Here is a 26,255-nt window from a genome sequence, read left to right on the forward strand (position 1 = left end):
ATGACTGACAAGAAACAAGGTGTGGAAGAGGACCACGATGGGAGAGGCTGGTGTTACATGCATGCACACGTATGGACAGCATCCTCTCCGACAATAAATTCAAAACACCACGACTTCTTCTCTTTTCTTCTAAAAATCATTGAAAAGTTTTAAACTGCCACGCTGATTTTGCAATATAGCGAAAAGTGCGTACAGACAAGACAATATATTTCTGCGCAAGGCTTCTCAACTGCTCACCAAGCACGAAATGCACAACTGAACTGTGAGGCTGACTCATCAAAACCACAACCAGATGATATTTTTACAGCCACAGATTTACTAAAACCTCAAGTTCAAGCACAGAAATGTACTGAGGAGCAAATACACTTAACAATCTCATGCTGTTCTTATAAATGAAGGCATTTCTATTTTAAATGAAAAGCAAATCATGTGCATATTCTCAACTTTCAAACAGCTGAGGGACAGATGGATATTTTCAGTAAGGAAATAAAATCGGATAAAATGCAAGTCATAACCAAGTAGACAGAAAAATTATTACATGAGAATTAGAGTTTGACTTCAAGCATATTCTGTTCATGGACTAGAGCAAACAGAAGAGAGAGTATTTGGACAACTCTGATTAAAATGCACCAGTAGGATCTCAGCAGCCACAAATGACATGCAAGGTGTGAATGAAATGCTGTGGGCCTGAATGTTTGATGCTGCAGCAAGAGTACCGCAGCGAGTCTACGGCAGCGCAGCGCTGAAGTCTCACCTGAGAGAGTAAGTATAGCCGGTGTTCTCTGGAGCACACTGTGGTGGCGTGTATGTGTGCAGCTGGGAAAAATCCATGTTCAGACTTCTTTGTTTAGACTGCAAGAGTTAGGATTCAAGGCAAAGGACTATTTTAGCCAAGGACAACAAGAACAGACCAACTTCACAGACACACAAAACAAAATGCAAAACGCTTTGTTCAGTTTGTCTCTGGCAGAAATGATGAGCTCGAGTTGCGCCACAGCTTAACTGCATTTCGAGTACAGATTCAGAACTGCATCTACATTTTATAAAATAACACAGCACTAGCAAATTTCCTGCCTCTTCCCAAATCAATTCAAGCTCCATTCACTGGGCTGTTCTCCAAGAAAACACAACCGCCAGTAAGTGCTGTGCTGCACAGCCATGTGCGGGCAAGACCCTAATGAGAGCTGCTGGACATTCCTTTTCCTCTGAAAAACAATACTACTGTGTTTCTGCCTGTGGTTGAGAGTTGGCCAACCTCTTCCTCCATGCTGGCTCACGCTGGTAGATGACAGAAGCTACGGACACCAGTGAAGCTGTAGCGAATGACTCGTCTCTTCTCCTCCGGACACAAAGAAAACAAGCAGCTGATCGAAAAGGCTGGTAGAGACAGGCCAAAGAATGACGATCCTCTTCCCCTTTGTAATAGGAGGACTCCTCACCAGCACAGCTACAGCTACAGTGAGCACTTGAGTAAGCTGAGTATTATGAAACCCAGTAAAACACAAAGGGGTGGGGCTGATTTATAAGGCAATGGGCGGGAAGTCTAAAGCCAAACAGCTGGTCTTCTTAGTGAAACCTGCATTGTGTGAACTGCTGAACAAATACTTCGTTCCACATGCTCACAGTTGAAAGTTTCTCAGGTTAACCAAGGTAAGATTAATGCATTCCAACACAGCAGTTCTGCAAATATTCCTACTTTGGTGAACAGTTTGAAGAGTTGTGTATTGTTGCGAGCATGTCAATATTAAAGTGGACCCAATGTGTCCGTAGCTTAGATTTGCATTATCATGCAGAATTCAAATACTGGGCTGTGATGAAAAGCTGCAGTCCATCCACGGCCTGAAACAAGCCATCTTAGCTCCATTTTTAAGCCTGCTTTCCGTCAATGGCCTCACACTTGCATACGAAAGGTATGACTGGCAAGTGGGTGGGACTGCTGAGTGTCCCTGATTGCTGTAGTAGGGATATGCACTCTAAATGATATCATACAGAGCCAAGGGTAGAAAAAGCTGCCTGCAACAGAGCATTTAAGCAAGCTGAAGAGTGAGATTTTGGCTCAAATGGATCACTTCCACGACCTCACCACACAAAGCTACATGCAGAGTATAAGGTGCCTCAGACAGCTTTAAATGAGATAACTGATGCAATAACAGTGTCCGATTGGAGGTTTCTGGCCACAACAGAGCAACTATTCTAGATGGCATTCTGTGCATGTGGCAGTCTGACTCAAACTTCTGTTCAACAACTCAAAGACAGAGCAGCAGAATAAAACAGATGGCCATTACTGAAAACCCAGCACCAAACTCTCAACACCATAATCTTAATCATGATTTCAAATCCACATCCAAGTCTCCAAGCCGAAAAGCGGGATAAAAGGAAACAAATTCCCAAAAGCCAAGGGGACTACTTAAATTCAGCCAGGATTAGTTTTGGGTTGTTGTTGTTTTTCTTTCTTTCCTTTTTTGCAACATGTCAGCACTGCGCTGAATCATGACGCAGGCGCTGAATGTGGACACTCCGAAATTAAATAATAATCTCCCCTACGGTGCATTAATCCACCAAGAGACAAGCTGAACAGTAACAAGAGAAACAAACACATGCAACACAGTGACACCTTTACACCTTTACCACAGTACTATCGCACATCTCCCTTTTTATTTTTTTGCTGCCTCCTTTACGCAAACTGTGTGCGACGAACAGCGCAAACAGCTGAGTCCTGTGACTGCTCCAGCTACTGTCAAAACACAGTAATACACTAACACTGTTTACAGCACATGTGTACTCCTGTTCTAACTGTATTGCGCTCAGGCCCGATGACATATCAGCCCCCTTACATTCGTGCTAAATTTAGAAGCTGGATGTATTTAGACAGCGCCGTCACTGACTTACAGGCTTGTGCAACGACGCGCTAATCACACTGCTCATCGTGCAGGTCAACTTGAGATTTATCTGTAAAAACAACACGCATTTACTGATCACTACTAACCACTGAGAACGCGTCTAACGTTTGATACTGTCGCAGATGTAATAAAACGACCGTAGAAAATCAGGCCTAAAATTGCGCACACTGTCAAAACTGTTGGCAAAGGAGCGCAGCGAAGATCCGAATTTAAAAAAAAAAATGCAAACACACTGTCACTAAAAACAGTTTCTACATTAATATGATTTTCAAAGCAGCTGGTCAACTTGCCCGCGTTGTTAGGCTCCATTTATGCTGTTATTCTTTAAGAGCGTAATCCAAATGAGTAAGATCCACACAGTACTATCAGGGAACATGCGCAAACTTCTGCCAGCATCCCGACGCGCGGAACCCCCAAAAGGCTTATTTATGACTGCGGATCCACAAATCCTTCAACGCTATTTTCTCACAGAAATACGCCAAAGTTTACAAGTGGCGAGAGACTGCTGTGCTAGTGCACAACAAGCAGATTTCCAAAATGGCTTCCCGGGCGTAACAAAGCCAGAAGGATCGCTGCTGAGCTGATCCTCCCACTCCCAGACCATCCATTGTCGGCCAGAGCGCACACTTTAAATCTATTGGAGGAAAAGCGGCGTTGCAACGGCATCTGCTGAGCCACTGCTCGGTGTTCCGTGCACTGACGGAGATCACGCTTTTGTTTCAACTAGAAATCCCTGCATGACACCTGCCGCTTAAAGGAAGCTCGATCCATTCATGACAGCGCTGCTGAGGCTCTCTTTATAATAATTTTGTAATATGAAATATTAAATAAGAAAAATAAGACTCGCTCATTTTCACTGACCTCCATATAAGTTATTGTTTAACATTTTATTCCACCACTTGTATTTTTTTCTCCATGTGAAAGGTGAAAGAGTGGAGATGAGCAGGTGACAGGGGGGGGAATAGCCAATCCTGACGAGGCTGGTGAAGGAAGTGAGAAAATGCGGATCTTAACGATTATATTTAAAAGCACCAGACTTTTGAGAAGCCCCGTCTTTTTTTATGCACCATTAACAAACTTGTGAAGGGAAAGGGAAACGCTGGCACTTGCTGCTGTGCTGTTACTACAAACCCTCTAAAGCAGGATTACACCAAAGTTATTAAGGTGTTTTTGTGCATTCAGTCATGTTGAAACAGCACAATGACTAATGCCAACACAAAAAAGTGTTAGTCTGGAAATGATTAAGTGCATAAAGTCACTGCTTATAACAGCCTGCATGTCTGCACGGGTTTTCTATTCAGGATATTTCACCCTGACTAAAAGAAAGAGTCGGTATGGTTGCATATCTGGAGCTGAATTTATCTAATCTATCTATCATTTACACAAACCAATACTATCAAGTGAAGGTCCACTGGTAGCTTGCCTCATAGGCGTAATAAAGACAGTGTGGAAATGCATGACACTTGTAGATGTATGGAAGAAAATAAACTCGTTAAAATACTCATAACTAAACAAAATAACCCAACCACCAGCTTGTAAAGCAAATCCCACACTTTCTACATGCAAAAATCAAAGATCAGCCATTTTTATTACTTTATTGAGCCTGTGAAGCTCAGTGCTTCACAAGTCTCATGCAGTAAAGAGTTAAAGTGAAAGGGTGTGGCTCATTTTAGGCACAAGAATAAGAGAAGTGAGAATATGGCAAGAAAACCTACAAACAAGTTGTAGGTTTTCAGAGACATAAGCTTCATCACTACCAATACAGTCACTCACACTGCCAAATCAAACAATCCACTTTACAATCAAATCCGGATCATGAGTAATTACACTGCTAAGAACCTTGTTACCGTTTAATGCAGCATGCGGCAAAGAGAGGAAATAAAACACAGCCCAATTCACAGCAAAATGGAAAGGTTACTGTAAGGGGGATTCCTACAAAGAGTCAGGTTTGCACGATATATACTGTAGGTTCTCAATTTGTATAAGACAAATATCCCCAACCCAACCCCCCTTCAAAAAAAATGAACAGGTGCATATATATATATATATATATATATATACATACATACACACACACACCAACCATTATAATTATTATATAACCCTATATATATAATATATAACCCTATTCCTCTGTGGGGCAACCTGCATATGGCCAATAAAGCATTCATTCATTCATTCATTCATAATGTTTGTTAAATAAGTTTTACTCTTCTCAGAGTTGTTCAGAGCCATACTGAGGATTTTGTGTTTCAACATGCCCTAGAATTATTATGTTCCTGTATGAAGCCACCGAAGTTTCCAATCATGTCCAACAGGAGTCTGGGTTAGATAAGAGAAACAGCAGACATAAAGCTAAATACTATACTGTGCAAAAAGAGGGGATTTTGCACCATAATCACTTTTACCTTTGATTTTTTAAAACTAAAACCTACCTGTATAATGCATGTTTTGGAAGCTAGTGGCACTTATCATTCAACATCATAGTCTTATCTCTGCAGACGATAAGCTGAAAGAGAAAGCTCCCACAGAGGCATATCAGACACCTAAAATCTCTATCCCATTCTGAACAGGCGTGCTTTAGAGAGGCACCATCTGCTGGACAGTCTGCTGCACAGCAACAGTGTATTCACCTTATGGGAGCTTTCGATACGATCTAATTGTAAGTTTTAGCGTCAAGGGCGACAAAAGGTGGGCTCAAGAACTAAGGAGCAAGCCCACTCACTTCCGGTTTCATCATTAAATATTAATGATTAGTTACTATGTCTCGTGCAAGTGCGTTTGAGATCAGGAAATAGAAAACAAAACTTGTAGAAAATGTGAGTGTGGAGGACCCATGAGAAAGTCAGAAGTGGTTGTCGTAAAATAAAAGGGGTTCGACAAAAAAAAAAGAAAAAAAAAAGAAAACAAAGTCCGAGTGTCTGGCCACTTCCTACGAAAACGGAAGTGTACACTTGTCAAGTCTCTCGCTTCTTCACGTGGATCCTTTTTGCTCTGCTAAAGGTTTGTGGAAGTGTTGGTTTAACTACGCCTGCGTGGAAAGCTCCTGATAATATGCAGTTGGTCTGTGTTCAGTTCACGGACCAACTGCCCACAATCACCATTGTGGAAAGAAAAGAAGAAGTTAGCCTCGCTTGTCCTGATGTGAGCCTCTATAATAGTCAGTCGTGCCCACAGGCGTCATTTACAGTGCATACATTATTTGTATTATTATTTTTCTTTTACGACTAAATATTTCCCACCAGTAAAATTCTCCACAACGCAAAACACCAGATGGATGCAACACGGAAGCAAGTTTAATACTAGAGATCATCTGTGTAGCTTCCCATGAGAGCTGAGAACAGCACGCCTAAAAGCAGCACACATCATTCGCAGGGCAGAGTGTACTCACATGCTGAGAGTGACTGCGGGTTACTGACGGTAAACTCGTGGATGGTCTATTCATGCAGCCGGCTTACAGCTTTCACAGCTGTACCTTCACATTCCCGAAAAGAGGACCCAGCTCTAACGTTCGCCTTTCCCGCACACGGTCACTTTTTCCGTTGCAGCACGCGCGTCACCACCGTCACTCCATATATGGTAAAAATGACCATATACGGGAGCCAGCTCGACCGCCCATTCAATGGGCGGTTGAAAATAGCGTCACTTAGTGGCCACGTGCGTGGATAAGAAAGTTAAAGCTGATATATGCTGATCAGATATATCACATATAGTATCTATCTATCTATCTATCTATCTATCTATCTATCTATCTATCTATCTATCTATCTATCTATGTGTGTGTGTGTGTGTGTGTGTGTGTAGATAGATAGCTAGATAGATATAGATATATCAGTGTGCAGTAGCTTTTAATCAGACTGTGCAGTGCTCTATGCTCTGTCTTACTATTAACATTCAACCATTGTACTATGCAGTATTCCATCTTGCTGCATACACACACACACACACACACACACACACACACACACACACACACACACACACACACACACACACACACATATTGTAAAGTGTACATTTGTCTCCACTGAGGTATAGTATTACTCATATAGGTTATTTTTTTTATTCCTGCTCTATTCATTTTGCTGCTGTAATAACAGGAATTTCCCAACCATGGGACAAATTCGCTTATCTTATCTTCATTTCTAATCCTGTCTCTGGGTGCAAAGACTTATAATTAGCATTGTCTATCAGTGTTGAAACAAATTTTTTAATAGAGTTTAATTTACTCTTTTTGTTGTAAAAAAAACCCATGAATGATGATGAAAACATGAATAGCAAATGATCAATGAACAAATGCATCCACCCCACACCTGTTATTAAAAGTACTGTACCTCTTAATTCATCTTTTGACATTTAATATTGCATGCATTTATCAAGCCTATGCTAAACTGTGTTCTTCACAGACCCCTATCCAGAGCAGAGTGAAGACTCCGGGCAATATTTTTAGAAAAGGAAAACCTGAAAAACAAGACACCTGTCACTTGTGGAATGGTGGTGATGTGATCCCATTGTCTCTAAGATCACGTGACAACATTTTATGAAAGGGAAGACAGCTGGGTGCAGTTGACTTCTTCTTGTCTGTTTCGTAGTGTGCAGATAGCTGCTACAGTGTTCACAGTTTACATGTTTGGTGTACAGTCACCATGAAAATTGCTATTTTTGTGCTGTTTGTGTGCCTTCTTCTTCCTGTGCAGCCTGAAGAGATAGATCACTGTAAGTAAACACTACAGTCACCTTGGTTTCCTCAGTCATCAGATAATATGTAGTTCGGTTTCTGCTGAAGAGTGCCTCTGTTAACTGTTCTATTATTAACAGACACCTACTGTGAGACTTGTTTAACAGTGGCACAAGGTATGTTGGACAATAAATCATTATGGCTAAGAGCTTTTTTATTAATGGTTGCTGATAACCCAGTAGCACAATCTAACAAATGGGATAGCCAGGAATACAAATAGAAAACAAAAGACAAAAGAAAAGGGGAAAGCAAGTCACAGTCTATAAATACCTTACAGAGCTTGAGAAATCCATCAAGGAAGCCCCAGTTAAGAGCAGAAACACAGTTGTTAAACGCCTCATCAGTGGGGCGTTGTGTGAGAAACCTCTGCCTCACAGTCACCATGTCTCTAAGGACAAACTGACATCAGCCTGCAGACACTTGTTAGGTAAGGTAACATCAGATATGTCAAGTAATTTATCTTGTATTCAAGAACTTATTCTGGATTTGCCATTCAGAGTCTCACCGTGGCCAGTTCTATGAAGCTCTGGTGAACAAAGAGCCGAAGAATCTGGATATAGCTCTGTGTTATGAGCAGTCCAACTCATGTGTGGGGGTTAAACGCCAGACTTTTGAGGTAAGCTGTCAGTGAGCGAGTAGCCAGTTGTGAAACGTGAACTTCGTGTTTTTCAAGTACACAAATTTGCTCTTAACATTTTGCTTTTGTGGCAGGATTCTAAAGGCGCTTTTACTGAAAGTGACATTGATGCTTTACTTCGGGACAACAAGGAAAATGTTCGCATTGCTCAGCCGATACATTCAGGTTCCCCTGTGCACACAGGAGATGAACTCTGAGAATTTCAGCATCATTTACTGTTTACTACTGTAAATTCTGGACATCAGTAAAATAAATAAATCACTAAAAAAACATAAACCAATAATTTTGTCTTTAAATTATACCTTATGCTGTGTTGAGTTGTCACTTTTCTAAAGAATTTATTCAGCCTCAGATAAGGAGTGTATATTCATTAATGAACAAATTATATAAAATTGATAAAGGGGAAGTTTATATTTCAAGCCTTGGGAAGCCCTCACTTTTCTCTGACAGAAATAGGAACTTCCAAAGTGCATCTGAAGTGATTTAGCCTGTTTTCCTATGTCTTTATTAAGATAATACGAGGTCTGTTGCCTGCTGGAAAATGAATCTATTCTTTGCCATTTGCAGTCACCTGTTTACAATAGGAATTCTAAAACATTTTTAAGGTGCTCCCACTTGTCTTCATTCTTTTCTTCTTTATTATTCTTCGGGATGTTACTAACCATTAAAACAACAACAATTTCTAATGCACTTCTTTCAGAAAATTCATAGAAAAATGCAAAACTCCAAAAAATAAAAAATAAAAGTGGGACACAAAGGAAGACATAAGGATGTATTATTGCACTATAAGCAATTTCATCACAAGTGTGCAGATTCAATATCTTCTTCAGAAAAGTAGTTTGCCTTTTGGACACCAAAAATCCAGGCCAGGCAAATACAACCACAACAATTAAGACTCCACAGTTACAGAAATTCAAGGTATTAACAATAAGTAATAGTAAAAACAAACCACAGCTGTGTGCAAATCACACCCATATAATATCAGCTGTGTTACCTTGGGATGGTTGTAACTAAGGTGGCTCAGGTAAACTACTAACCGGAAGGTTGGTGGTTCGATCCCAGTCTGCTCCATGCCAAATATCCTTGGGCAAATACTAACATCATGGTGCTCTCTGATGCATCTATTGGAGGTGTGAATGTCTGATATGAAGCACTTAGGAACAGCATAGAAAAAAGTGCTTGTGTGAATGTACAAGTTGCTCAGATAGAGTAAAAAAGCGCTATAAGAACCAGTCCATTTACAAGGTATAAAAGTCCTCTGGGCACACGATACATACAAAAGTGGTACCCTGTACTTCTGTCATGATGTTAGCAAGGTGTCTTCACGATGAAGAAGGTGTGACACATTGCTAAGGATACATCACCCCTTATTCACCACTCAGGACTCCCAAAGGTGAATCGTACTGTGTTGTAGCTGACCTCAAATCTTTCTGTCCATGTTTGTAATCCTACTCAGTTTGTTCTTGTTAACTACAGACAGTGAAAAATACCATGCAATAAAACAAGAAGTTAGAATGCTCTCTGCAAAAAAACAAACAAAAAAGAAAAAGAAAAAAAGAACCAGCGTATGTCTGTCTCAAACTCCTCTTGAAGTATAATCATTGTAATCTAGCTTTTGAATCCTGCCAGTTTTTCTTCAGTCACTGTCCCTAAGTACTTGTATTCTTTTACGTCCTCAGTACAGTCACCGCTAACTGCCATCTGTTGATCAAGGACTCAACTCATCTGATGATTTTGCTGTTTACCTTTAGCTATGACAACCTATGCACTGACCTTTGCAGTCTTACAGTTTTTAATGCATGTGTAACATCGATAAACATGTTTCATTTTATGTGGTTTGGAGGACAGTGTATTCTGTGTAATACACACAACAGAGCATCTTCTTTGCTCCCACCCCCTTTATATGCGCATAATTGGTTGTAAAATGTGAGAAATTTGTTGTACACATTACTAGAAGGCGCACCTGTTTTGTCACTTCATATTTAGTGGTTGTCTTGCAGAAGAGGACGATTAAAATAGGACTTAAATTACATAAATTCATTAATTCATAAAGTTTCAGACTACAAAACGCTGCACAATGTACAGTAAGGAGAGTGGTACATAAATTACATTATTTTCCCCCAAGATCATCCAGTTTTTTTTTAATACTTGGCACATTAAATAATTCATCTAATCACTCATAACAATAAATAAATAAATTACATACATTATAAAATTTTAAACTGAGATTTGTTTAACACAGTAGAGAATAGCTGCAAGCAGATCATATTAATGATATTTATGTAGACTCATTTGCCAAGAACTCGTTATCCTCTTGAGCACTATTAACTCGAGGCTATGAGCAGATAACAACATAGTAAAACAAAGAGCGTGTGATAAAGTAGCCCTGCTAGGATATAGCCTAATTCTATTGCATTCACTGAGAAATGAAGGGGAAAAGAGGGCAGGTGGCATTGAGCTTATTGGAACGAGAGCCTTTGACTTGCTCGGGGGATCAGATTGGAACGTGGCCCGCGTGCTGTTGCTAGGAGGCGCTGTTGGAGCCCGGAAGAGTTGAGCATGGTGATGAAGACGATCGAACCGAGATTGAGGAGAGAGACGTGAGTCTCACCGATAAAGCCTCCAGTTTGTGTTTCCCTGCGACATCTGTCCGTGTCTGACAGTCCCTGCTGGAAGACAGGAGGGCGATATTAGTGTTTCTCCACTGAGTAGGTAAGAATAAGCGCCGGGTATCCGCTGTCATTCTGAAGAGGGTATCTGCACTAAGACGTCTTTTTTAGCTTCCAAAGACAGCAAAACTGGATAATGCTTAAATATTAACATAAAAGCTGCCGAAGTTAAGCTTTCTCTGTAATACCAGATACACAAAGAAAACGATCCCCACCTCTGCTCTGCCGGATGGAAGAAGAAGCGTGGATTGGCTAGTGTAATTAGGCGTCTGAAGACCAGCAGCAGCATCATTAGGACCTGCTGGTTGAATTCAAACCTATCCAATAGATTAGATATGCTGCATAGAGCCAGTAACACTCACGCTTATTTCAAAGGCACATTGTTTTAATTGAATCCACACAGGAGCTGTCTGCTTACGCAAACGCCCTACCTGTCTGTGAGTAGTCTGCAGACTACTGTCATTTGCTGACAGACATTTCAGAAATAGAAACAGTATTGATCAGACACACGAGTCCCTTTTGCATTTCCACAAAACATGGAAATGGAAGACAGGCACCAGCAATGTATGACAGAAAGCAAAGGAATGGCAGGAATGTGATGAGTGTGATAAAATCACAGAGGACAGACAGACTGGCTATTGTTGTAGGTGATTTGTCACATTTACCCACATGGTTTCGGCTCGTCGGTCAAACCCCAGTGTAGTGCAGCCTCACACGGACCCTCCCTTTTAATCTCTCGCTCTCCATTGAATTTAACAGCTCGGCCACGAGGCTACATGGTGTGTGTGTCCTACTCAGAGTGTGGATGTGCGGGTGTCCAGAGATGGAAAGCTATGAGGAGTTCTGTCTGCGGAGTCTGGCATTATTGCAGGAGGAGGGGAAATTCAAGAAGACTACATGCGAGCCATCATGTTCCCTGAAGGCTCGCTCTGTCATCCACTTCTATGGAAGAGCTGCGCTTTCACCTCTGGTAAGGAAGAGATAGACAGGCTTGGAAGCCCATGCTAAATGGATTACACAAGATGTAGATGCATGTGAGAGTTCACAGTTTAAACTGAATGAAACATCTGTTTGTGAGCAAATCTGATGAATGAATATATGAACTGCTTTATGACAACAGAGCTTCTCACAGCAGACTTTTTGGCTTGCCATAAAACTGTAAAATGCATTCCATTTAGGTAAACTTACTCGTGCATCCATTTCATTTACTGCTAAGACAAGCCAAAGCCTCTGCTGTGGGAACAGCCTGTTAGGTCAGCAGCTGGCAAAGGGAAACAGTGCGAACGTGGAACATCAGGGCTGTTTGATGTTTGTTAGAAAAATCTATTCGCTTGTGATTGCTGACTAAATAAGTTTGCAGGAAGAGTCCAGCATCAGTCTCTCTTCCATCCAGAAGAAGATACACAAAATATACTGGAAGAAGGCTGAATTCTTCCAGTATATTTCTCATCTGTAATAACATTTTTAGGTACAAAGTGAAAAACTGTGCCTCTTTCAGCTGAATAAACATGCGTATTTTTGAAAATTAAATGCTGAAAAACAAACAACAAAAGCCGCAACCGAATGTATTTTCATTTTCCAGCTGAATGCAGAGCAGTGGAACGAGATGTGTGGCTACAGACAGAAGGCGGTCCAACTGGAAGTGGACAGACAGAACCAGCAGAGGAACAAGCTTTTGGCCAGGATTCAGGGCATACTGGATCAGGCTCAGGTCAGTTGCACACTATGGTCACAGGTCTGGGTGTCATCTGGTCGGGTGAGAGGCCTATTTAGGATAAGATCAAAACATGCTTTGTGAGTACAAACCCAATTCCACACTTTGTCAAATGTAAATGAAGTTCTACCATTTTAAGCAAAAAAGGAGATTATTTAGATTTTGATGGCAGTAACAAGTCTCAAAAACTGTGAGAGGGCCATGTTTACCACTCTGTAATGTTGTATTATACGCAGCATGCATATTGTCATATTTTCCGGAAACATAAAGTGCCATTCCATCTATACGCAGATGGCTGCCAGCTCTACTTACCTTTTAGTCATTCTGATAGTCTCCCAACTCGACCTCTGCTTGACTGCCTTACTGATGTCAATGCATGGATGGCAAAAAACATTTTAAATTTTAATGATCTGAAGACAGAAGCAATTTTATTTGGCCCAAATCGTTCTTCTCATACTCCAGATGTTGATCTTGCAGCTTTGACTTCCCAACTAAAGAGTTCGATCACAAAACTCAGAGTTAAAATTGATTCTGCACTTACCTTTGATGACCATGTAAACGGGGTGGTAAAATCAGCATTTCATCACCTCAGACGTTTATCAAAGGTTAAGCCCTTTCTTTCCCAGCGTGACTTGGAAGGTGTTATTCATGCCTTTATTACCTCACGTTTAGATTATTGTAATTCTCTTTTAATAGGGGTTGGGCAGGGCACTTTGTCACACCTGCAATTAGTGCAAAATGCTGCGGCACGATTTTTAACTGGCAGAAGAAAATTTGATCACATCACTCCGATTTTGGCCTCTTTACACTGGCTTCCAATTGAATTCAGGATCCGTTTTAAAGTCCATTTATTGGTTTTTAAATCTCTAAATGGTCTGGCACCTGTTTATTTGTCTGACTTGTTGAAGCCCCACGTCCCCACTCGTTCCCTTCGGTCAGCTGAGCAGTCGCTGCTTTCGGTCCCAAAGTCACGGCTGAAACTTAGAGGAGGCCGAGCGTTCTCTGTTGCTGCGCCCATGCTTTGGAATAACCTTCCTCTCCATATTAGACAGGCTACATCAGTGCCAGTTTTTAAGTCTTTATTAAAAACCTATTTTTATTCCCTGGCTTTTAACTCTGTGGGTAACTGATATTCTTTTTATTTTTTTTATTGCTATGTCTGGTTTTATTACTATGTGCATATTAGTATTGTACAGCACTTTGGTCTACCAGGTGTGTTTTTAAAGTGCTATATAAATAAATAAATGATGATGATGATGATGATTGTCTTGCTAAAATATGCAAGAAATATGCAAGACCTTCCCCCAAAATACATAGATAGGAGTGTGTGTTGCTGTAAGAACTGCATACACCATCAGAGATGCAGGCTTTTGAACTGAGTGCTGATAACAAGCCAGATGGTCTCTTGCCTCTTTAGTCCAGGTGTGGCGTCCATGTTTTCCAAGAAGAATTTCAATATGTCTGACCACAGAATTGTTTTCCACTTTGCCTCAGTCTATTTTAAATGATCATGTCCATATAAAGCTTCTTCTTTATATACAAGAACTTCAACCTGCTTTTCTGGAAACCTTCCTCTAAACCTTTTAATGTTATTAGTTGTGGTCCCATGTCCCACCTTGTTTTTAGGTGTGGTGCTGCTATCAAATTCAAATTTAGCTAATATTTTTGATTAAATAGTAAATATATTTGATATGTTTTCCATGTTCTGTTGGCAATGACATATATGAAAATCATTGCATTCTGTTGTATTTATCTTTTACCATCATTCCAACTTTCATGGAATTGGGGTTGTATAATGTTATGTAGGCACTCTGAAAAAGTGCTGGACTCTCGTGCTAATATTATTATGCTGACATCGCGTCCTGCTTTTACTGAATGTAAATAGTTTTGGTGCTTTTGACCTATAGTATATATTAAATAGGTTTGTGTGCCAGTCCCATAATGGAGCACATAAAGTGAATTACAGTCTGTCCTGTTGTCTCTGGTGACATACTCAGAGTTGAATACAGGTTATCTGGCCTAACATTTTCCCCAGTGTGCCGTGCTATTTTTTACCTGATGACGTGTTTTCATAACAGCTCAAGATTCAAAGCAGTATTGTTCATTTACTCAGTGTCAGATTTGCTCTACTTTCGTAATTCCCAGTCTTTGAACAAATGTGATCTAAAGATTTTGTCTGTTATCGTTCACAATGGAACAACCAAAACTCAAGCATGTAATCACATTTTCATTAAAAAACTAACATCAACAAATAAGCTAATTATTTACAGACCATAATTATCACTTGATTTGCCTGTATGCTGAGCTTACATGCGTTTTAATGAAATTCTTTGGTGAAATACTGCTTTTTATGTTTCACAGGTGCCAGATGAAGAGGTTGACAAGTTGCCAGTTTCTAAATCTGCAACAGTCAACGGCTACACTCTGGTCACTGACTCACCTGGGCTCCCCAAAGATGCTGCATTTGGGGTTCAGACAAATAGTCATCGTGCTGCTCCATGCTCTGAGATTCCTGTGCTTAATGATTATAAGGCAGTGGAGGAAGTGAAGGTGGATGCCCAAGAGAAGAGTGAGGAGGAGGAAGAAGAGGATGAGGAAGAGGACATTAGTTTGGACAGCCTTCTTAAGAGATCAAGGGAGTATGTGAAGAAAGAGCAGAGTCAGCAGGGATCAAAAGCTGTCCGCGCAATGACCCAGTCTCCCCCACCTGAGACTGACTCTGTCAGTGAAGAGAAGAGCTGCAGCCCTGTGACGGACACAGGCATTCAGTTTGGATTCAGTCTGCACCACAGCCCTGTCGGCCCGCCTCAAATCCAGCATCAAGTGCTGCGTGACCCTAGTCCTCAAAAGTCCATCTGCCTCTCACCTAGTCTACCAGAACCATTTTCTTGTCTCCCCAATCCAGAGACCAGCATAAGTCCTCGTCCACAGAGACGCAAACCACGCCCAGTTTCCACAGGCAACATCCATTTTTCATTTCCCATCGGCCCAGCAGACCTTATCGCTCGAAGCCCAGGACGGTCAGAGGAAGCCATTGGTGTGGCAGACTGGGGAGATGCTTCAATGTCTCCATCTCACTGGAGCTCAGTGGGAATAGAGGGCGTCAGCCAGAGTGGCATTCGTCGATCCAGCCACTGTGGAACCAGTCCAGTGAAGGAGAACTGTAACCCTGTCAGTGCCTCGGTGCCCAGCTCAATGGGTGATCACCTGGCTGCAGGTTTTCGCCGGCGCTGCCACACTATGGACAGCCAGCTGCATACCTACCATTCTGGAGCGGAGCGCATAGACCGCAGCCAGGAACGCCTCCCTCGCTTCATGGCAGGAGTTACACTGTTTGCTCCCAGTCGGCGCACACCTGCAGCCCCTTTAAACCAGTCGTATGATGTAGAGAGTCCTTCACTGCCTCTGCTGAGGCCCTGTGTGACTCCTGCAGACGAATCTCCGGGGCCAAACAATGGCAGGAAAACACCGACTGTCCTCAGACATGCAGCTGAAGCACAGGCCCGCAAGACAGGTGAGTGCCTTTGATGTAAGCTATTTATTTTTTTTTTTATGTTTACAACTGTGTAAGTCCCACTGAGATTTCTGATTCCCACATTTATATATTTTATGTTAAGTGAGTAAAACTTTGACATGGTAAAAGACAACTGATTTATTTGTATGCATTTGTGCTTATTAACAGATGAGACCCAGTGGCGAGCGCAGGCTCTGGAGGACATGCAAAGACGTCTTGAGAAGGAGCATGCTTTGCAGATGTCTCTGCTCCTCGCTGAGCAGGAGAAAGAGCAACAGCGCCTCCACCTGGTCAGCACATGAAATTTAACAGTGACCATTTTATATAGAAGTAGATCAGAAAAAAAGTGTTCTTTTTTTAAATGACCATGAAAAGCTACACCAAAACCTAATATGTTTAACTACAATGCCAAACTTTATTTTCTTTATTTTATTTTGCTTTCTTTGTGTGTGTGTGTGTGTGTGTGTGTGTGTGTGTGTGTGTGTGTGTGTGTGTGTGTGTTTGTACATCTGAGTTTTATATGCCTTTTTAAAAAGATTATGAGCAGAGCATTAGTGAAATACAAATAATGTTGTGTGCGGTGTGTTTAGGAGCTTGAGGAGACAGAGAGAAGGCTGAAGGAGCAGGGGTCTGTACGTCCTCTAAGTGCAGATGCTTGTGGCTGGAATCGTAGGTCTGTGAATGACTGCCATCCTATCATGAGCCCCTCGTGCCCGGGACTAAGTCCTGTCCACACACCATCAGAACGATCACCTGGACACAGTATAGGTATCGTTTTAATAAACTTCTGTGCTCAGGATTGTAAAAAGTGTTCACAAAAGACACATGAATGTCATGGTTCATTTTCACCCACCCCTTGCTGAAACAAAATGTTTAGATTATAATTGTTAAAAGTTATCTGCATTAAGCTAAGGTTAGCTCAAATTCAGTACATTGACATATTAGATGAAGTAAATTAGGAGAATATTTAAACTGATGAAGTGCATAGAGGCACTTGACATGTTAGAAAAACCTAAAATGAGCCATTGTTGAGATATAGAGCACACCTATACAAACAACTAATATGCTGAACCCTGTATGCAACAGCTAAAATTACAAGATGGAGAAGCTGAATTAAATATGAAAGTCACTGTGCAAGTGTTTGCCACTGTGTGCAGCAAAGCACGCAACCACTGTGTGAGGTTGCGTTGCGGTCACTTCTGAGCTGATGAGCAGGCTACACATGATCAGAGCAGGAGCTGGCTGAGAACGCATCAGAGGGAGGCAAACAGAGCTATGATAACTCGAGCATGCAGCTATCTGAGAGTTCAGTTTCTTCCTCACACCTCAGATGCGCAGCAGTTTTCTTGCATCTAGATTCATGTGTGTAGAGCGTTCATAGCATCAGCATCATGTTTTTGCTTATTTGTTTTGTTGGGTTGAAAAATAACTAAATAAACTTGTGATCATACTTATGGATCACCATGGCGCATACCATTGGCCATGTGAGTTATTTATGCAGAGGAAAAAAGTGAGTGTGAATGTGCCTGACGTCGCTCCAACTATGAAAGGTGATTCTGCAGGTCACCAGCTATCGTAGTGGGGAAAAAAAAGAAAAAAAGAAACAAAATTTACATTGTTGATGAAAAATAATAATAGGAAAACAGTTTTGTGTTTCTCAGCCAAGAACAACTACAATCTCATTTTCTGTTTTTAAGAAAGGAGAGTTTAAAAAACAGAGAGAGAGATGTGTGTTGTTTAGGCAGTAATGAGAATAATGAAAATGTCTTAGTTTTGTCACTTTTAGGTGAAAAGCAGACCTGGATCAATTTTCCACATGCAGCGGTCAGAAGAAAATTATAGGTTAACATCATTGGAAGTGATCAGGCCAAGTTTCTGGCTGAATTGTTTACAGCGTCATGTGTCCCTCAACCTAACAGTTACTATCATAGGCTACCAGAAAAAGGGTGGTGAAATGACCTTTTAAATGAACCAGAACTGTCCCTTAATTATATACAAGACAGTAAGAGACATAATGTTTTTATTAATATAAGGATGGTGTTTTCCTCACTAAACTGGAAGTGCATTTTGTTGTTAGAGCTTTTGTTTTTCATACAAACAGCATTTCACACATCAGCACAAATATAGCTTAGAGGTGATATCAACTTATGAAGTCAGGGAGTAGAGAAACAGATCAGATACACTGACTACTCGCTGAAGAACAACAGTGATTACTTTTTAATCTTTTCGATCACTGTTATTGTCTGTTATTTGCCTTCTAAATTCTGTGTCCTATAATATCAATAAAAAATAAAATGCTAGTGTTTGTTGATGGGATATGCTGCTCGTTTCAGCTGCGTCTTTAAAATATCTACTGTTTCTTTCTCCAGGTTTGCCCAGTCCTGTCCCTTCTAGTGCATCCTCTCCATGTCTTCAGCCTCCTCTTTATCTGTGGGGTTCCACGTGGGGGGCTAACAAACCTCGGGCCAGGCAAAGTCTGGTGTGTAAACACTGCAAAACAGGAATAGCATTGGCAGCCAAATCCAAACTTCAGCACACTGGCTGAGCTCATTACACCTTTAAGTACATGTAGTATATATACTGTAAAGTGTATATAATAAGTGTATATAAATCTGATGTATATTGTAAGTACCATTGTTTCTTTTACTCTGTTACATCCATAACGCTCTGAACTGTTGTAAGTCTTCAAAGCAAAGACCAAATAGAAGCTAAAAGTCTTCTTGGTATGCAGTCTTGCAGCAACCTTTTATTGTAATTGAGTCTATTTTTTGTCCATTAAATCAGAAAACGTGTATGTATGTGAAGACTGATATCATTTATCTTAATATCTCACATTTTCTCCATGTTCTTCATTACTTTCTCCCAGGTTCTGACAGCTGATCAGCAGAAAGCATTTTGCAGAATTGGTGCTATCACTCGCGGCTTCCTCACACGCAGACTGCTTAAAACGGAGAAAGTCAAACACCTCCGCCAAACCATCATGGTGAGTTCCATTTCATGCCTTCATACACAATAAAAGAGTTACAGGAGTGTAAGGAAGTTTCATTTTAGATTATGACGTTAGTGACTGAGTGTGTCTAACTGTGCACTCTCTCTCTGTATTTATATGTGTGCCTTAAGGATACGCAGGAGTTCATCCGTTCATTTCAAACTGAAGCTCTACAGAAGAGAAGCGCCTACACAGCACAAGATCTCGCCCTGCAGGAGAGAGTTAGAGCCCAGGTATGACTGTGTACTAAACCTCTATAGCCAGCAGAGGGCCATCTTTATTCATGTTTCTCCTTGTTTGTTGTTCCCTCAGTTACGTGCAGCCCTGTATGACATCCATGACATCTTCTATGAAATGCCTTTGGAGGATCGCTTAGCATTACTGCAGCAGGACAGAGAGCTCCGTGTGGAGAGGAAGCTACGAGACATGGTAACATGAACACAGTCAAGTAAATAATCAAGTATCCAGATTTAATCAAGAGAAGGTGATCGTTATTGTCACTGAAAATATCCCTCTGTCCTTCTAGAGCCTATAAACTAAGCTTTAGTTTGTTCAAACACTGGAGAAAGTTTTATGAAGCCATGCATTCTGTGTCTGGAAAGGTTCATCCAGACACTCGTGGCTTATCTTGTTGTTATTAATGCATTGTTTGTAATATAGCACCTTCTCACAAAAGCAATTGTAAGAAATTGGTTTGTGACTGTCTTTGACTTTTTCAGTATTCTGAGTTGTTTTTTTTTAATAAACTATAAACTACATTCACTCCAACAGGAGAAAGCCAAGTGCCCCAAAGAGAGAGTGGCTCTTTCTGCTGCCACACAGAGGTCTCTGGACAGGAAAAAGAAGTAAGACAAGAAATGAAAACACGTGTTTTACGTTCATGCTGTTGAGATCCAGTGATCAGTGGTGTATCTGGTGCTTCTTTAGGGTTGGTGAATCTCCAGCACAGACTAGGAAGATGCAGCAGAAGCCAAAAAGCCCCACTACCAACAGGTGTGAGACACAGCTGTGGGATTTTATTACTTTTTAATTCATTTTGTGTTTCCCTCGATGTAATTTCTAGATTTTTGTCCCCAGACGTTGTTTAGATAAATTCATTATTCCTTTCCTAGAGTCTTGAAGCCAAGCCAAGGACAAAATGCCTCTGTCCCAGGACAGCTTAACCGTCAGGGGTGAGTCTGTACTGGTACAGATTGTAAAACACTTTTTATAAAACACCAATTGCCTGAATCGCATATTCATGAAAACAGCAGTCTTCAGACACACCCTGCTTTTGACGTATTTAAAGTCACCACAGTGTGACTTTTTTCTCTTAGGAGCTGGTACAGAAAGACCCCAGAGGAGAGGGTGAAGCGCACAGAGAACCTGAAGAAGCAACACTCGCTGGGCTAATTCATGACACAACATGCCCCGACCTGTGAACTTGAATATTTAGTATTTTAATACAAACCTTGTACCACTGAACTTTAGTCAGCGCTGCTAACCACATGATTGTCCTTCAGTTAGCTTTGGAAATTCACATGAATGTATTCACACACAAAAACAGCTGATTGTTATGATGAAGAAAAGAATAAGTAGCTGTAGTTAAATGTAAGCCACAAGAAGCTCAATTGACAACATGTAAAAACATTTCTGTGCCTGAGTACTCTGCCTTTGTTGTCTGTCATGTTTTAGCATGCATATATTTAATATCAAGTGCTTATAGCTGTAAGTTGCACACAGACAGTCACATAATGTAGTTGTTCTGAAAATACAATATTTTAATGTATATGATTTATTCCTTCAAGGGCTTTAATTACCAGTTCGTGCATTGTTTTGTTCTTTATGCTGAGTGTACTATAAAATGTATAGTACTCCAAGTCTGAGTCGTATCAGGGTGTTTTAGTATTTGGTTTAAATGCCTAATGAAACGGAAAAAGGATAAATATCTGTGTTTACACTCTGGCATGCTGTTACATTAATGTAGCTTCACACGACCACAGATGCACAGCCGGCATTCAGTGTGGACTTTGTTTCAGAAATGACTGAAGAAAAATAAATTTACAAGACCAAGAAACAATATAAGACATTTTAATGAAATAGTATTTCTGAAATATAGTGTGAACTGATGCGTTCACTGCAGCACCACGCTGACTTCATATTTGTGCACTTGTAGCATTCAGCATTGATGTTTTTCTCCCACATTGCTGTGTGTGTCTTTTAAAGGATGATTTATTTCATTTAAAATGTCAGATTGTCTTTTTTCTTCAATGTCCAGAATAAAATCTGAAATTATTTAAATTTTCATGGAATTTAATTCATGATACAGTTAAATTATAACCTAGCTAAACTAAGCTAACTATAACTTAGCCATAAGTTTTTGACATGAGCTTCTTTTCTGTTGTTTGCTTTACCGATGTTTCATGACCCAGTAAATACGTTCAGCATGGTTTCAAACAAGGATCCTACTTAGATATTTAATTCTGGCCCATGATAAGGTAATAAAGCCAAATATTAACAGTGGTCATGTTTATTTTTCATAAATTTCTAAAAATAATTTACTGTATTTACACATCCTTTTTTTGATGAAATTGACTATTTTTTAATCTACTCTGAATACCACCACAAATCCAGAGTGAAGAAGGAGACCAAACAGATTTTTCTAGGCATATTTACAGCAATAAGACTTTAATTATAATAATTTTTATGTTGCAGGATACAAACATTCTTGAGCAAATCGATTTGTATTATATTCAACAGACTTGCACACATTCCAACATTAAACAGAATAAGTCTCATCATTCATTACACAATAAAATGTGGTAATATGAAGCTTTGTGATCCATTTTCTCTGTAATAGTAATCTGTGTCAGGATGCAGCTAAACCATATTCATCTAGTTGGCCTGGATTTTTAGCCTGCATGCAAAAAATGTTTTTATGTCACAATAACATGAATTTCATTTCGAAAAGAGGCACAACTGCTATATATTATAAATACATGGTGAATACAAAGTTAAAAAAGGCAAGCTTGTGGCTGTTTACAAATAATTGCATAATCTACGTGTCTCCTCTATATGCAAAAAATACGCATATAGTAATGAGTGATATAATCCTACATTGCACTGACTACATTATCTCCACACTGTCACACCAAAAGAAAACGTAAGCCACAGATCTTGCACACATTTGAACAAAATGGCTCCAAACTGCTTTAAAAAAGTTAAATATGTGTAATTTTTCTAAGATTGTGCAAGAAATTTTGTTTTTCATTTCTTCTACTGTCATCAACATAAATAAAGGTTTTTAGTTTCCTGTAGTTAAAACAGCCATTTGCCATGACAGACAGCGACATAGCTGTGCTGGAACTAGAATACCTCTCATATGAGTTTGGTAAAGACACCAGCCGACCATCCACATATATGCATTTACACCTAACATCTTTCAAGAAGAAGGCTTTGAGTCAGTTTTCACTTCCACAAAGATATTCTGTGATGCACTGTCAGGAATCATCTAGCTGCCCTCTGCATCATCCATCCATCCGTCCGTCCGTCCATCTTTTTTCACTTATGCGGGGCCGGGTCGTGGGGTCAGCAGCCCAAGCAGAGAAGACCAGACCTCCCTCTCCCCAGCCACCTCCTCCAGTCTGTGGTAAGACCAAGGCGTACCCAGGCTAGCCAAGAGATACAATCTCTCCAGCGTGTCCTGGATCTGTCCCGGGGCCTCCTCCTGGTGGGACATGCCCAGAACACCTTACCCAGACTTGCACACATCCTTGTAACATGCCCGAACCACATCATCTGGCTCCTTTCGAGGTGAAGGAGCAGCGGCTCCATTCTGAGCCCCTCCTGGAAGGGAGAGGCCAGCCACCCTTTGGAAGAAGCTTATTTCCGCCTCTGGTATCCACAGTCTTGTTCTTCAGTCATAAGCCACAGCTTGTGACCATAGGTGAGGGTAGCGACATGGATCGACCGTTTGAGAGAAATTGAGAACTTCGCTTTTACACTTAGGAATAAAATTATTAAATAAAGTTGTCATTGTGATTGTTATGTACACATTGCAATTCTGCTCATTAATTAGTTGGCACTCTGTGTAATGAGGGTTGTTGGGAAATCAGTTTTACCCCAGTTCTTTTTATTCCTCGAGCATCCAGAGATGGCACCGGACTCAGTAGTCATTTTCACAAAATCTTTATTCATCTTTATTCATCTTCATTTAAGCATGCACTTCTAGAAGGGAAGACGAGGCCGGTGTCCCTCTCCAAAATCTTCACTCCTTTGTCTGTGAAACACAGTTTTATAGAAGCGACCCCATCATAAACCCCCCCCACGGTGGGCCGCAAACTCTGTGTCTGTGTGCACGAGCACATGAATGCCTACATGTGCGCGTTCCCTAGTGTCTATGTGAGTGCTCGTGTGTGACTGTGTGCACATGAGTGAGTGTGCGTGACAGTTAAAACACTGTGGGTGTAGGTAACTCCCTAGAAGTCATGAAACCCCTCTCACTTCCAGACCACAGGTATCCAGTTACAATGTTGAGACCTGAGCTGTAGAGGGATTTGCAAACATGCAAAAATTCTGGGCCAAGCGAGTCTGAACAGAATGTCCGGACTTAGATAATAATAAGAATCAATAGGCAGTGAATTGCCAGCTAATATTAATACAGCAAGGCTAGAGAGCGAGGTGTTTTTCTTTCTCTATTTTGTTTCTAGGAAAAGGAGCAGATGCAGACAAGGTCAGATGTGGATACAGTGGGGGAGAAGATCCACTCGGGAGACAGCAGAACCGGACACGTTGTTTCCCAGAAGAAGTAGTCATAATAACACTTGTTTTTGTTGTGGTATAAAATTGTAATACCTGCTTACAGGCTCATCATTTTTGTGAAGCAGACCTCTGATTCACATTGAGGTCTAGCATGCTGAAACTTCAAGTGCTGAAATGAATTTAATCTTTTAAAAGACCGTTTCTCTTTCTTTAAGGAAGCAGAGGAGAAAGACTAACACCAATACACTCAGCTCTCTCTTCACCAAGATGGATTGGTACAGCTTCTGCATCACTGCAGCCGCAGCACCAATCCGTCTGTCAGTCTCCCGCTCCCCTCTCCTATCACTCGCAAACAAGATACTTAAATTCCTCCACTTGGGCCAAGAACTTGTCCCTGATCTGGAGTGGGCACTCCACCCTTATCCAGCTGAGGACCATGGCCTCAGATTTGGAGGTGCTGCTTCTTATTCCCACCACTTCACAGTCAGCTGCAAACTGTTCCAGTGTGAGCTGGAGGCCATCACTTGATGAAGCCAACAGAACCACATCATCTGCGAAAAGCAGAGATGAGGTGCTGAGACCATCCAAGTGAAAGTCTTCCATCACTTGGCTACGACTAGAAATTCTGTCCATAAAAATTCCGAACAGAATCGGTGACAAAGGGCAGCCCTCGTGGAGTCCCTCATCCACCGGAAACAAGTCTGATTTATTCCTGGCTATGTGGACCAAGCTCTTGCAACAGTTCTACAGTATAAAGATTGAATGGCCCGTAGCAATGGGCCAGACACCCCATACTCCCGAAGCACCTCCCACAGGACACTCTGAGGGACATAGTCGAATGCCTTCTCCAGGTCCACAAAACACATGTAGACTGGTTGGGCAAACTCCCATGGATCCTCCTCAAATATCATTAGTTGGGTAATTCTGTTAATTTATGTTGATTTGAAGAAATGTTAAAAATAGGTTTCCAGCAACATTGTGTGATGAAATTGTGCAAAGAGTATCTCAGTTATCATAGTTTTTGAAGGAAAGATTTAAAAATTATTTGAAATGACAGTTGTTGTGTCATCTTTGGAGTTGCTTTACACAACAAGTAAACTGGAGTTTATTTTGTTGATGATGTAGTCATCATCCTTAGATTGGCCTCTCGCCCAATGGTAGCTGCTATAGGTTTCTGAAACCCTTGATAAAGATAAGCGTCAGAGGATGGACATAGTTATCATTACCTGATTAGGCCTGTGGTAAAAAGGCTGCTTCTCTGATAGACGACAGAAGAACTCGTGATGAAGTGAAAAGCCTACTTACTCTAAAGTGAGAGGCCATTCCTGTCTGAAAGGTTTACAAGATAAATCTTAAGGGTCAAGAGATGATTAGTTTTTCTTAACTGGCTTGGCACATTTGTCCAAATATTTTTAGCTCCCTCAACTGTTCATCAATGCAGTAAAACACCTTGTTTAACCACAAAAAGACTCCAACTTAAATAAGCAATGTTTTCATGTCAAATAATAAGTAATTGTCACAAAAACAAGAGGCTAATCTAAGACTATGTAAAACATCATAAATAAAATATAATAAGGACAAAAATAAAATACTGATATACAGAAAATGTCTTTAGTTTTAGATTGTAGAGTAATTTTTGTGTAGTGTTTAAAACTACAGTAGTGTGAAAACGTATTTGTCACCTACCTGATTTTCTTTTTTGTTTTCTTGTACGTTTGTCACATTTTAATGTTTCAAATCCTCAAACAGGGCATTTAGGAAGGAACGCTGGTTTGAATGGGGAGTCGAGGAGGGCATTTACGTGAAAAGGCAAAGATCATCTCTGAATCGAGGAGGGGGTATAAGGGTACATCTTTCGCCATCTTACAATGCTGTGATTGTAGACATTCCCAAAGTCTGTGATTGGTACTCAAGGCAACTAATCAATGGTCATGACAATTTGCATATTAATGATCAAGAAACTGACCTCGCAGTCCATTGTTTATTCAGTGGGCTAGTTTCAGTCCTTGTGCAATGTGCTGTTTATAAGGTTGGAGAAACCTGCAGTCAGCTGAGACTGAAGAAGTCACTTGGATAAGGATGTTTCTCCCTCTGACGCTACGTCCAGATGAACAGAATCAACCTTTTGGGACCTTCATTTAGAAACTCCATTTTGTCTTTACTAGTATTATTTTTGTTTGATTTTTAAATTTGTTTGCTGTTCTGAAACACTGAAGTATGACAAACAAGAAAATAGGAAATCAGGAAAGGAGTAAACACTTTTTCACACCACTGTATGTTTGTCACGCAATGCAATCAATTTTTTTGGTGATTTTAGGGTAAAAAGATCTGGGTTAAAAACAAATTTCCTATCT

General features: G+C 40.7%; 3 protein-coding genes across 11 annotated transcripts in view; 2 read left to right on the plus strand and 1 right to left on the minus strand.

Annotated features, from left to right (window-relative positions):
• Positions 1–6,432, minus strand: part of sun1b (Sad1 and UNC84 domain containing 1b) — a 28,616-nt gene extending 22,184 nt beyond the window's left edge. For 3 of the 8 annotated variants that reach the window (XM_085271174.1, XM_085271170.1, XM_085271169.1), the window contains exons 1-2: positions 1,256–3,160; positions 755–852 (exon numbers count right to left, since the gene is read on the minus strand). In XM_085271174.1, the coding sequence (XP_085127300.1) occupies positions 755–852; positions 1,256–1,267 (110 nt within the window). In that variant the 5' untranslated portion in view covers positions 1,268–3,160. Of the gene's footprint in view, positions 1–754; positions 853–1,255; positions 3,161–3,190; positions 3,520–6,291 lie in introns of those variants that run through there. The other 5 variants (XM_085271175.1, XM_085271167.1, XM_085271168.1 and 2 more) reach the window with 4 other exon arrangements.
• A 786-nt stretch (positions 6,433–7,218) lies between these two features.
• LOC146576128 (uncharacterized) lies at positions 7,219–8,490 on the plus strand. The gene is made up of 5 exons (XM_085272628.1): positions 7,219–7,616; positions 7,719–7,754; positions 7,916–8,065; positions 8,136–8,254; positions 8,350–8,490. Exons 1-5 carry the CDS (start codon positions 7,547–7,549, stop codon positions 8,470–8,472), a joined length of 498 nt encoding a protein of 165 aa, XP_085128754.1. The 5' UTR covers positions 7,219–7,546; the 3' UTR covers positions 8,473–8,490.
• A 2,317-nt stretch (positions 8,491–10,807) lies between these two features.
• On the plus strand, positions 10,808–21,441 carry ccp110 (centriolar coiled-coil protein 110). Of its 2 annotated transcripts, none has more exons than XM_085271196.1 (14): positions 10,808–10,987; positions 11,704–11,914; positions 12,527–12,655; positions 15,020–16,172; positions 16,341–16,462; positions 16,763–16,940; positions 18,542–18,651; positions 19,039–19,155; positions 19,293–19,394; positions 19,474–19,590; positions 19,933–20,006; positions 20,089–20,154; positions 20,274–20,333; positions 20,450–21,441. In XM_085271196.1, exons 2-14 carry the CDS (start codon positions 11,750–11,752, stop codon positions 20,475–20,477), a joined length of 2,421 nt encoding a protein of 806 aa, XP_085127322.1. In that variant the 5' UTR covers positions 10,808–10,987; positions 11,704–11,749; the 3' UTR covers positions 20,478–21,441. The 2 variants fall into 2 exon arrangements, with proteins under 2 accessions (XP_085127322.1, XP_085127321.1); XM_085271195.1 differs by having other exon boundaries at positions 20,478–21,441.
• Positions 21,442–26,255: the final 4,814 nt, after the last annotated feature.

The sequence above is a fragment of the Mchenga conophoros genome, linkage group LG4 (assembly GCF_057382185.1).
Source record: "Mchenga conophoros isolate Kocher_MC1m ecotype Shallow Benthic linkage group LG4, M_conophoros_male_GT1.1, whole genome shotgun sequence".
NCBI classification, from domain to species: Eukaryota; Metazoa; Chordata; class Actinopteri; order Cichliformes; family Cichlidae; genus Mchenga; species Mchenga conophoros.